Consider the following 11785-nt stretch of genomic DNA (forward strand, 5'->3'; position numbering starts at 1 on the left):
CCAAACCTCCCTGAGATATGGAACACACCCCCAAACCTCCCAGGGGACCCCAAACCGCCCTGGGATACAGAACACACCCCAGAACTGCCCGGGGGACCCCAAACCTCCCTGGGGTACAGAACATCCCCAAACCTCCCTGAGATACGGAACACACCCCCAAACCTCCCTGGGGACCCCAAACCTCCCTGAGATATGGAACACACCCCCAAACCTCCGTGGGGTACAGAACACACCCCAAAACCTCCCTGGGATACAGAACACACCCCAAAACTGCCCAGGGGACTCCGAACCTCCCTGGGGTACAGAACACACCCCCAAAACTGCCCGGGGGACCCCAAACCTCCTTGAGATACGGAACACACCCCCAAACCTCCCTGAGATATGGAACACACCTCCAAACCTCCCTGGGGTACAGAACACACCCCAAAACCTCCCTGGGATACAGAACACACCCCCAAAACTGCCCAGGGGACTCCGAACCTCCCTGGGGTACAGAACATCCCAAAAATCTCCCTGAGATATGGAACACACCCCAAAACTGCCCGGGGGACCCCGAACCTCCCTGAGATACGGAACACACCCCCAAACCTCCCTGGGGACCCCAAACCTCCCTGGGGTACAGAACACACCCCCAAAACCTCCCTGGGATATAGAACACACCCCCAAAACTGCCCGGGGGACCCCAAACCTCCTTGAGATACGGAACACACCCCCCAAACCTCCCTGAGATATGGAACACACCCCCAAACCTCCCTGGGGTACAGAACACACCCCCAAAACCGCCCTGGGATACAGAACACACCCCCAAAACCGCCCGGGGGACCCCAAACCTCCCTGGGGTACAGAACATCCCAAAAACCTCCCTGAGATATGGAACACACCCCAAAACTGCCGGGGGACCCCGAACCTCCCTGAGATACGGAACACACCCCCAAACCTCCCTGGGGACCCCAAACCTCCCTGGGGTACAGAACACACCCCCAAAACCGCCCTGGGATATAGAACACACCCCAAAACGGCCCGGGGGACCCCAAACCTCCCTGGGGTACAGAACACACCCCCAAACCTCCCTGGGGATCCCAAACCTCCGTGGGGTACAGAACACACCCCCAAAACTGCCCGGGGGTACAGAACACACCCCAAAACTTCCCTGGGATATAGAACACACCCCAAAACCTCCCTGGGGACCCCAAACCTCCCTGGGGTACAGAACACACCCCAAAACCTTCCTGGGGACCCCAAACCTCCCTGGGGTACAGAACACACCCCCAAAACTGCCCTGGGATACAGAACACACCCCAAAACTGCCCGGGGGACCCCAAACCTCCCCAGGGACACACAACCCCCCAAACCTTCCCTGGGGGAAGAGAACCCCCAAACCTTCCCCAGGGGTACAGAACCCTCCCAAATCTGTCTCCAAACCACCCCAGAACTCCTCCAAAGCATCTCCAGGAGCCTAAAAGTTGCCCCAAAACCTCGCAGGGGACCCTAAATTGTCCCCAGGACTCCCAAACCTGTCCCAAGCAGCCTGAGGAGCCCAGAACTGCCCCAGAGTGTCTCCCTTGAACCCCAAAACTGCCCCAACCCCTGCTGGGCACCCCAGAACTGCCCCCAGATCATCTCTTAAAGCTATTATTGACTCCCTCAAATTCCCTCAGACACCCCAAAACCGGCACCATGCAGCTCCTCGTGCCCTCTTCCCCTCAGGGTGGGGCTCCCCAAAATCCCCTCTGGCGACCCCAAAACTCTCCCCATGCCCTTCCTTTACCCCTTCCCACCTCAGGGTGAGGGCCCCCAAAACTCTTTTTAGAAACCCCAAATTCCTTCTTCCACTGCTGTTCCACCACCTTCCCCCACCCTGGGCACCCCAAACCCGCCCTTGCCCTGGCAGCCCAGCCCCTCCACTCCCAATTTTGGGGTGGCTGATGGGGTGTCCCCCCCCCAACTCCAGCTGGAGCAGGCGGAGCGTCGGGGGGCTCGAGCCCGCGGCCGTGACCCCGAGAGGCGCCGGAAGCGCCGGGCGGAGCGGGGGCACCTCCCCTCCCTGGCCAAGGAGGAGCTGGAGCCAAAGAGGAGTCGGGGGCCCGACGGGGGGGACCCCCGGGACAGCCCCACGCCCGGCCCCCAGACCCCGGGGGTGAGTGCAGGGGGGGTTTGTGGGGTACAGAAGGGGTTAATGGGAGGATTATGGGGTATAGAGGGGGTTAATGGGGGAATTATGGGGTACAGGAGGGGTTAATGGGAGGATTATGAGGTACAGGAGGGGTTAATGGGAGGATTATGGGGTGCAGGAGGGGTTAATGGGGGAATTATGGGGTTAATGGTGGGGATTGCGGGGTACCAAAGGGGTTAATGGGGGACTTAATGAGTACAGGAGGGGTTAATGGGGGAATTATGGGGTACAGGAGGGGTTAATGGGGGAATTATGGGGTGCAGGAGGGGTTAATGGGAGGATTATGGGGTATAGAGGGGGTTAATGGGAGGATTATGGGGTTAATGGGGGGATTGCGGGGTACAGGAGGGGTTAATGGGGGAATTACGGGGTACAGGAGGGGGTAATGGGGGGATTGTGGGGTACAGAAGGGGTTAATGGGGGAATTATGGGGTACAGGAGGGGTTAATGGGAGGATTATGGGGTGCAGGAGGGGTTAATGGGGGAATTATGGGGTATAGAGGGGGTTAATGGGGGGATTGCGGGGTACCAAAGGGGTTAATGGGGGAATTATGGGGTGCAGAAGGGGTTAATGGGAGGATTATGGGGTACAGAGGGTGTTAATGGGGGAATTATGGGGTGAGAGGGGTCCAGGATGAAAATTCGGGAGTTTTTTGGGGTACAGGGGGGAGTTATGGGGTGAGAGAGTGTCCCTGGATGAAGATTCGGGAGTTTTTGGGGTACAGGGGTGAGTTATGGGGTGAGAGGGGTCCAGGATGAAAATGGGGGAGTTTTTGGGGTACAGGGGTTAGTTATGGGGTGAGAGGGTGTCCCTGGATGAAGATTCGGGAGTTTTTGGGGTACAGGGGTGAGTTATGGGGTGAGAGGGGTCCAGGATGAAAATGGGGGAGTTTTTGGGGTACAGGTGTGAGTTATGGGGTGAGAGAGTGTCCCTGGATGAAAACTTGGGAGTTTTTGGTGTACAGGGGGGAGTTATGGGGTGAGAGGGGTCCAGGATGAAAATGGGGGAGTTTTTGGGGTACAGGGGTGAGTTATGGGGTGAGAGGGTGTCCCTGGATGAAGATTCGGGAGTTTTTGGGGTACAGGGGTGGGTTATGGGGTGAGAGGGGTCCAGGATGAAAATTCGGGAGTTTTTGGGGTACAGGGGTGAGTTATGGGGTGAGAGGGTGTCCCTGGATGAAGATTCGGGAGTTTTTGGGGTACAGGGGTGGGTTATGGGGTGAGAGGGGTCCAGGATGAAAATTTGCGAATTTTTGGGGTACAGGTGTGAGTTATAGGGTGAGAGAGTGTCCCTGGATGAAGATTAGGGAGTTTTTGGGGTACAGGGGGGAGTTATGGGGTGAGAGAGTGTCCCTGGATGAAAACTTGGGAGTTTTTGGGGTACAGGGGGGAGTTACGGGGTTATTGGGTGGAAGTATGGGGTGAGAGGGGTCCAGGATGAAAATTCGTGAGTTTTTGGGGTACAGAGGTGAGTTATGGGGTGAGAGGGGTCCAGGATGAAAATTCGGGAGTTTTTGGGGTACAGGGGTGAGTTATGGGGTGAGAGAGTGTCCCTGGATGAAAACTTGGGAGTTTTTGGGGTACAGGGAGGAGTTACGGGGTTATGGGGTGGGATTATGGGGTGAGAGGGGTCCAGGATGAAAATTTGCGAGTTTTTGGGGTACAGGGGGGAGTTATGGGGTGAGAGAGTGTCCCTGGATGAAGATTCGGGAGTTTTTGGGGTACAGGGGTGAGTTATGGGGTGAGAGAGTGTCCCTGGATGAAAACTTGGGAGTTTTTGGGGTACAGGGGGGAGTTATGGGGTGAGAGGGGTCCAGGATGAAAATGGGGGAGTTTTTGGGGTACAGGGGTGAGTTATGGGGTGAGAGGGGTCCAGGATGAAAATTCAGGAGGTTTTGGGGTACAGGGGTGAGTTACGGGGTGAGAGGGGTCCAGGAGGAGCACGGGAGGATTCTGGGGTGCAGGGCAGAGGCTTTGGGGGGTTCCCCCATACGCAGGGATCAATGGGGTTGGTTATGGGGTGCAGTAATTTTGGGGTTGTCCCCCCCTAACCCTGTCCCGTCCCCCCCCCCTCCAGGACTCGTGACGTGGAGCCCCCAGCTCGGACGGACGCGGCTGACACGGTGGGGATGGACCGGGGGGGGACCCCCCCCAACTCTGAGACCCCCCCCCCACCCAAAACCTCCCCAATTTGGGGTGGGGGTGGTCGGGGGTCTCCCCCTCCCCTCCCCCCCCCGCGATGTAATTATTTGAGTTGTTTCTTTTGTATCGTTCAGCCCCGGGAGGGGGGGGGGAGGGGGGTGTGGGCCACACACACAGTGGGGGCGGGGGGGTCCCCCCAAAAAGGGATTGGGGGGGGGGTCCCCAACCAGCACAGCAGGGCCAGCCCCCCCACCCACCCACCACCCCTCCCGCACCGGGTTTTTTATAGGATTGGGGGGATGGGGGCGGGGGGGAAGGGGGGGGGGGACGGATTTGGGGGCCCCCCCACCCCCACCTTCGCCCCCCCCCCCCCCCGCCGACACTAACAGGTCTCGAGCTCTTTGTAGCGGGGGCGGGGGGGGGCTTATTTTATTGTATTATGATTTTTTTTTATTATTATTAAACTTTGGAGGTTAAAAGGGGGTCTGAGGTTATTGGGGGGGGGGTCTGGGTTTGGGGAGGGGTCAGAGTTACTGGGAGGGGTTGAGATTTTGGGGGGTTCAGGGGGTTTTGGGGAGTAAGGAATTTTGGGGGATTCAGGGTTTTGGGGGGTTCGGGATTTGGGGGTTTCAGGGGGTTTTGGGGTTCGGGATTTTGGGGGATTCAGGGTTTCGGGGAGGTTGGGATTTGGGGGATTCAGGGGGTTTTGGGGTTCAGGATTTTTGGGGTCTGGATATGGAGGTTCAGGGTTTTGGGAGGTTTGGGTTTTTGGGGGTTGAGATTTTGGGGGGTTCAGGGGGTTTTGGGGTTCAGGAATTTTGGGGGATTCAGGGTTTCGGGGGGTTCGGGATTTGGGGGATTCAGAGGGTTTTGGGGTTCAGGATTTTTGGGGTCTGGATATGGGGGTTCAGAGTTTTCAGAGGTTTGGGTTTTTGGGGGTTGAGATTTTGGGGGGTTCAGGGGGTTTTGGGATTCAGGAATTTTGGGGGATTCAGGGTTTCGGGGGGTTCGGGATTTGGGGGGTTCAGAGGGTTTTGGGGTTCAGGATTTTTGGGGTCTGGATATGGGGGTTCAGGGTTTTCGGAGGTTTGGGTTTTTGGGGGTTGAGATTTTAGGGGGTTCAGGGCGTTTTGGGGTTCAGGAATTTTGGGGGATTCAGGGTTTCGGGGAGGTTGGGATTTGGGGGGTTCAGGGGGTTTTGGGGTTCAGGATTTTTGGGGTCTGGATATGGGGGTTCAGGGTTTTCGGAGGTTTGGGTTTTTGGGGGTTGAGATTTTGGGGGGTTCAGGGGGTTTTGGGGTCTGGATATGGGGGTTCAGGGTTTTCGGAGGTTTGGGTTTTTGGGGGTTGAGATTTTGGGGGGTTCAGGGGGTTTTGGGGTTCAGGAATTTTGGGGGATTCAGGGTTTCGGGGGGTTCGGGATTTGAGGGATTCAGGGGGTTTTGGGGTTCGGGATTTTTGGGGGATTCAGGGTTTTGGGGGGTTCGGGATTTGAGGGGTTCAGGGGGTTTTGGGGTTCAGGATTTTTGGGGATTCAGGGTTTCAGAGGCTTCAGGATTTGGGGGGGGTTCAGGGTTTTGGGGCTTCAGGGTTTTGGGGGTCTGGATTTGGGGGTTCAGGGTTTTGGGAGGTTTGGGTTTTTGGGGGGTTTAGGGGTTTTGGGGAGTAAGGAATTTAGGGGGATTCAGGGTTTCGGGGGGTTCGGGATTTGGGGGGTTCAGAGGGTTTTGGGGTTCAGGATTTTTGGGGTCTGGATATGGGGGTTCAGGGTTTTCGGAGGTTTGGGTTTTTGGGGGTTGAGATTTTAGGGGGTTCAGGGCGTTTTGGGGTTCAGGAATTTTGGGGGATTCAGGGTTTCGGGGAGGTTGGGATTTGGGGGGTTCAGGGGGTTTTGGGGTTCAGGATTTTTGGGGTCTGGATATGGGGGTTCAGGGTTTTCGGAGGTTTGGGTTTTTGGGGGTTGAGATTTTGGGGGGTTCAGGGGGTTTTGGGGTCTGGATATGGGGGTTCAGGGTTTTCGGAGGTTTGGGTTTTTGGGGGTTGAGATTTTGGGGGGTTCAGGGGGTTTTGGGGTTCAGGAATTTTGGGGGATTCAGGGTTTCGGGGGGTTCGGGATTTGAGGGATTCAGGGGGTTTTGGGGTTCGGGATTTTTGGGGGATTCAGGGTTTTGGGGGGTTCGGGATTTGAGGGGTTCAGGGGGTTTTGGGGTTCAGGATTTTTGGGGATTCAGGGTTTCAGAGGCTTCAGGATTTGGGGGGGGTTCAGGGTTTTGGGGCTTCAGGGTTTTGGGGGTCTGGATTTGGGGGTTCAGGGTTTTGGGAGGTTTGGGTTTTTGGGGGGTTTAGGGGTTTTGGGGAGTAAGGAATTTAGGGGGATTCAGGGTTTCGGGGGGTTCGGGATTTGGGGGGTTCAGAGGGTTTTGGGGTTCAGGATTTTTGGGGTCTGGATATGGGGGTTCAGGGTTTTCGGAGGTTTGGGTTTTTGGGGGTTGAGATTTTAGGGGGTTCAGGGCGTTTTGGGGTTCAGGAATTTTGGGGGATTCAGGGTTTCGGGGAGGTTGGGATTTGGGGGGTTCAGGGGGTTTTGGGGTTCAGGATTTTTGGGGTCTGGATATGGGGGTTCAGGGTTTTCGGAGGTTTGGGTTTTTGGGGGTTGAGATTTTGGGGGGTTCAGGGGGTTTTGGGGTCTGGATATGGGGGTTCAGGGTTTTCGGAGGTTTGGGTTTTTGGGGGTTGAGATTTTGGGGGGTTCAGGGGGTTTTGGGGTTCAGGAATTTTGGGGGATTCAGGGTTTCGGGGGGTTCGGGATTTGAGGGATTCAGGGGGTTTTGGGGTTCGGGATTTTTGGGGGATTCAGGGTTTTGGGGGGTTCGGGATTTGAGGGGTTCAGGGGGTTTTGGGGTTCAGGATTTTTGGGGATTCAGGGTTTCAGAGGCTTCAGGATTTGGGGGGGGTTCAGGGTTTTGGGGCTTCAGGGTTTTGGGGGTCTGGATTTGGGGGTTCAGGGTTTTGGGAGGTTTGGGTTTTTGGGGGGTTTAGGGGTTTTGGGGAGTAAGGAATTTAGGGGGATTCAGGGTTTCGGGGGGTTCGGGATTTGGGGGGTTCAGAGGGTTTTGGGGTTCAGGATTTTTGGGGTCTGGATATGGGGGTTCAGGGTTTTCGGAGGTTTGGGTTTTTGGGGGTTGAGATTTTAGGGGGTTCAGGGCGTTTTGGGGTTCAGGAATTTTGGGGGATTCAGGGTTTCGGGGAGGTTGGGATTTGGGGGGTTCAGGGGGTTTTGGGGTTCAGGATTTTTGGGGTCTGGATATGGGGGTTCAGGGTTTTCGGAGGTTTGGGTTTTTGGGGGTTGAGATTTTGGGGGGTTCAGGGGGTTTTGGGGTCTGGATATGGGGGTTCAGGGTTTTCGGAGGTTTGGGTTTTTGGGGGTTGAGATTTTGGGGGGTTCAGGGGGTTTTGGGGTTCAGGAATTTTGGGGGATTCAGGGTTTCGGGGGGTTCGGGATTTGAGGGATTCAGGGGGTTTTGGGGTTCGGGATTTTTGGGGGATTCAGGGTTTTGGGGGGTTCGGGATTTGAGGGGTTCAGGGGGTTTTGGGGTTCAGGATTTTTGGGGATTCAGGGTTTCAGAGGCTTCAGGATTTGGGGGGGGTTCAGGGTTTTGGGGCTTCAGGGTTTTGGGGGTCTGGATTTGGGGGTTCAGGGTTTTGGGAGGTTTGGGTTTTTGGGGGGTTTAGGGGTTTTGGGGAGTAAGGAATTTAGGGGGATTCAGGGTTTCGGGGGGTTCGGGATTTGGGGGATTCAGGGGGTTTTGGGGTTCGGGATTTTGGGGGATTCAGGGTTTCGGGGAGGTTGGGATTTGGGGGGTTCAGGGGGTTTTGGGGTTCAGGATTTTTGGGGGTCTGGATTTGGGGGTTCAGGGTTTTGGGAGGTTTGGGTTTTTGGGGATTCAGGGATTTCGGAGGTTTGGGTTTTTGGGGGTTGAGATTTTGGGGGGTTCAGGGGGTTTTGGGGTTCAGGAATTTTGGGGGATTCAGGGTTTCGGGGGGTTCGGGATTTGAGGGGTTCAGGGGGTTTTGGGGTTCAGGATTTTTGGGGATTCAGGGTTTCAGAGGCTTCAGGATTTGGGGGGGTTCAGGGTTTTGGGGCTTCAGGGTTTTGGGGGTCTGGATTTGGGGGTTCAGGGTTTTGGGAGGTTTGGATTTTTGGGGGGTTTAGGGGTTTTGGGGAGTAAGGAATTTTGGGGGATTCAGGGTTTCGGGGGGTTCGGGATTTGGGGGATTCAGGAGGTTTTGGGGTTCGGGATTTTGGGGGATTCAGGGTTTCGGGGAGGTTGGGATTTGGGGGGTTCAGGGGGTTTTGGGGTTCAGGATTTTGGGGGGGTTCAGGGTTTTTGGGGGTTCAGGATTTTGGGGGTTTAAGGGTTTTTGGGGGTTCGGGTTTTTGGGGGGTTCAGGATTTTGGGGGGGTTCAGGGGGTTTTGGGGGTTCAGGATTTTGGGGGGGTTAAGGATTTCGGGGGGTTCGGGTTTTGGGGGTTTTGGGGTTCGGGTTTTGGGGGGTTTAGGGTTTTGGTGGGTTAAGGGTTTTTGGGGGTTCAGGATTTTGGGGGGGTTCAGGGGTTTTTGGGGTTCGGGTTTTTGGGGGTCCGAACTCCCCGCGCAGCCTCGTGGGGGCGCTCGCGGTGCCGCCTCCCCATTGGCCGCCGGCTCCACCAATGGGCGCGCGAGGGGCGGGGCTCGGGCGGGCGCGGGAACCTCCGCTCGGAACCCCAGGGCGAGTCCCGGTCCTGAGGGAAAAATCCCCTCCGTGAGGTGAAAAATGCTCTTTCTTGAGGTAAAATTTACCTCTTCTGAGGTAAAAACCCACTTGGCTGTGAGGGTAAAACCTTCCCCCCCTTTGGTAAAACACCCCCTTTCCGGAGGTAAAATTTCCCTGTTCTAAGATGTGACATGTTGTTTCATGAGATAAACCCCCATTCTGTGAGGTAAAAATTTATCTTTCTGAGGTAAAAATCCACTTTTCTGAGGTAAAACGCCCCTTTCATATAGAGAACAATGTTTTTTTCATGAGGTAAAACCCTCTTTAAGTGAGTTAAATTTTACATTTCTGAGGCAAAATCTGCCGCCCTGAGGCAGATGAAAAAGGTTGAAAAGTTCTTTTTTTGTGGTAAAACTGTCTTCCATGAGGTAAAACATGTCCCTTTCTTGAGTTAAACCCCTCATTTGAGGTAGAGTTCACCTTTCCTGAGATAAAAACCCCCTTTCTGAAGGGAACGCTTTCATGAGATACAAACCCTCTTCAGTGAGTGAGGTAAAATTTCCATTTCCTGAGGTAAAGTCCCCCCTTCCTGAGGGAAGAAATGCTTTTTCCTAAGGTAAAACCCTCTTCTGTGAGGTAAAAGTTACTTTTCCTGAGGGAAAATCCACTTTTGTGATGTAGAACACCCCTTCCCTGAGGTAAAATCCCCCTTTCTGGGGTGTGAAATGTTCTTTTGTGAGGCAAAATTTATCTTTTGTTGGGTAAAACCCCCTTTTCTGAGGTAAAATTCCCCTCCTTGAGGGGAAAAATGCTTTCTTGCAGTTAAACCCTGTTTCATGGGGTAAATTTTACTCTTCCTGAAGTAAAACATTGACCTTTCTTCAGGTAAAACCTTTGTCTCTGAGGTAAAATTTACGTTTCCTGAGGTAAAATCCTCCTCTCTCAGGTAAGACCCCTCTTGTGAGGTAAAATTCACTTTTTCTCAGATTAAAAAAAGTCCTTTTTTCTGGTTTAAAACTCCGCTCTGTGAAGTAAAATCTCCCTCTGTGTTAATTCCTCTATTTGCAGTAGAACTCCCTTGCTCGAGGTAAATTCTGCTTTTTTGGAGATAAAACCCTCCTTTTTGAGGTAAAATCTTTCCTGAAATAAAATCCCCATTTCCTCTTTCAAACACCTCCTTTGTAATGTAAAATTTACCTTTTCTGAGGTGATAAAATCCCTTCTCTTGATGTAAAATCCTTTTTTTTTTTCTTTTTGGCAGTCCCTCCTTTTTGGGTGTAAATCTCGCTTTTCCTGAGGCAAAACTCCTTTTTTTTTTTTTTTTTTGAGGGGAAAACGCCTCCTTTTCTTGGAGTAAAAACTTCTTTTTTAGGCAAAAACTTCTATAAAGGATTTTTTTGCGGTAATTATCCCTTTTCAAGAGGGAATATTCCTTTTTGAGAACAATTCCCCCATCCCCAGGAGGTAAGTGTCTCCTTTCCTGAGATAAAACTCCTAAATTTTTTTGAGGGGAAAAATTCCTTTTTGGAGTAAAAACTTCCTTTTTGAGAAGAAACACAAATTTTTTTTTCTTAAATGTCCCTTTTCCTGAAATAAAAACCTCCTTTTTGAGGCTATTTCCCTCCCCACTCCTCCCCGATGTGAATATACCTTTTCCAGTGGAAAACAACACATTTTAAGAAAATTATTTTTCCACCCTTATAAAAGTTTTCTTTTAGGGATTATTTTTGTAGGTTGCTTTGTTTTCTTTGAGGGAAACCCTCTCTTTATTGAGTAAAACCTTTAATTTTTTTGAGGTAAACATCCCTTTTCCTGAGGAAATCCTCTGAGCAGCAAATTTAAGGCAAATAACCTTTTACTAGAGGAAAACACCTATTTTTTTTTCTGAGGCAAAACCCTTCTTTTTTATAAATCCTTTTTTTTTTTCTTGACACAACGCCCTCATTTTTCTAAATTGAGGCAAAATCCCTATTCTTTTTTTCTTTTTTTGAGCGAAAACATCCTTTTCGAGGAAGAAAGTAGTTGATTTGGGGATGTGTTTGGTTTTGGGTGTGTTTTTTGAGGAAAAAACTTTTTGAGGTAAATACCCCTCTTTCTGAGGAAAAATTTCATTTTCTGATGATACTTGTCCCTCCACCTTTAACGCGGTTCCAGACGAAGAAAATTCCTTTTTTTTATTTTTTGAGGAACCCTCCCTTTCCCTTAGGAAAACACGGTTTGGTTATTTTGAAGGAAAACACACTTACTGTTTTTTAGTAAAAACTTCCTTTTTTTGAGGCAAATACTCCTTTTCCTGAGGGAAAAACCCCACCTTTTTCAGGAAAAAACCCATCCGTGAGGGAAATACCCCTTTTCCAGAAGAAAACCCTCCTTGTGTGAGGAAGAAAATCAAAACCTTTCTGATAAAAATCCCTTTTTTTTCCTGAGGTAACATTGCCCTCACGAGGTGTCAGGTTTTAGAGCCTTGAGGGAGATACCCCTTATCCTGAGGGAAAAAAACCCACCTTTTTCAGGAGAAAACCCATCCGTGAGGCAAATACCCCTTTTCCAGAGGAAAACCCTCCTTGTGTGAGGAAGAAAATCAAAACTTTTTTGATAAAAATCCCTTTTTTTTCCTGAGGTAACATTGCCCCCACAAGGTTCTGCGGTGCTGGGTTGTAGAGCTGGCCTTGCGCCCCGGGGTTTTAGAGCCTTGAGGGAAATACCCCTTATCCT

General features: G+C 52.3%; 1 protein-coding gene across 1 annotated transcript in view; it reads left to right on the forward strand.

Annotated features, from left to right (window-relative positions):
- Positions 1–4382, forward strand: part of LOC137466493 (lysine-specific demethylase 5C-like) — a 30122-nt gene extending 25740 nt beyond the window's left edge. Inside the window, 2 exon segments of the mRNA XM_068178221.1 lie at positions 1952–2137; positions 4251–4382. Of these exon segments, the coding sequence (XP_068034322.1) occupies positions 1952–2137; positions 4251–4259 (195 nt within the window). The 3' untranslated portion in view covers positions 4260–4382.
- Positions 4383–11785: the final 7403 nt, after the last annotated feature.

The sequence above is a fragment of the Anomalospiza imberbis genome, unplaced genomic scaffold, assembly GCF_031753505.1.
Source record: "Anomalospiza imberbis isolate Cuckoo-Finch-1a 21T00152 unplaced genomic scaffold, ASM3175350v1 scaffold_231, whole genome shotgun sequence".
Lineage (NCBI taxonomy): Eukaryota > Metazoa > Chordata > Aves > Passeriformes > Viduidae > Anomalospiza > Anomalospiza imberbis.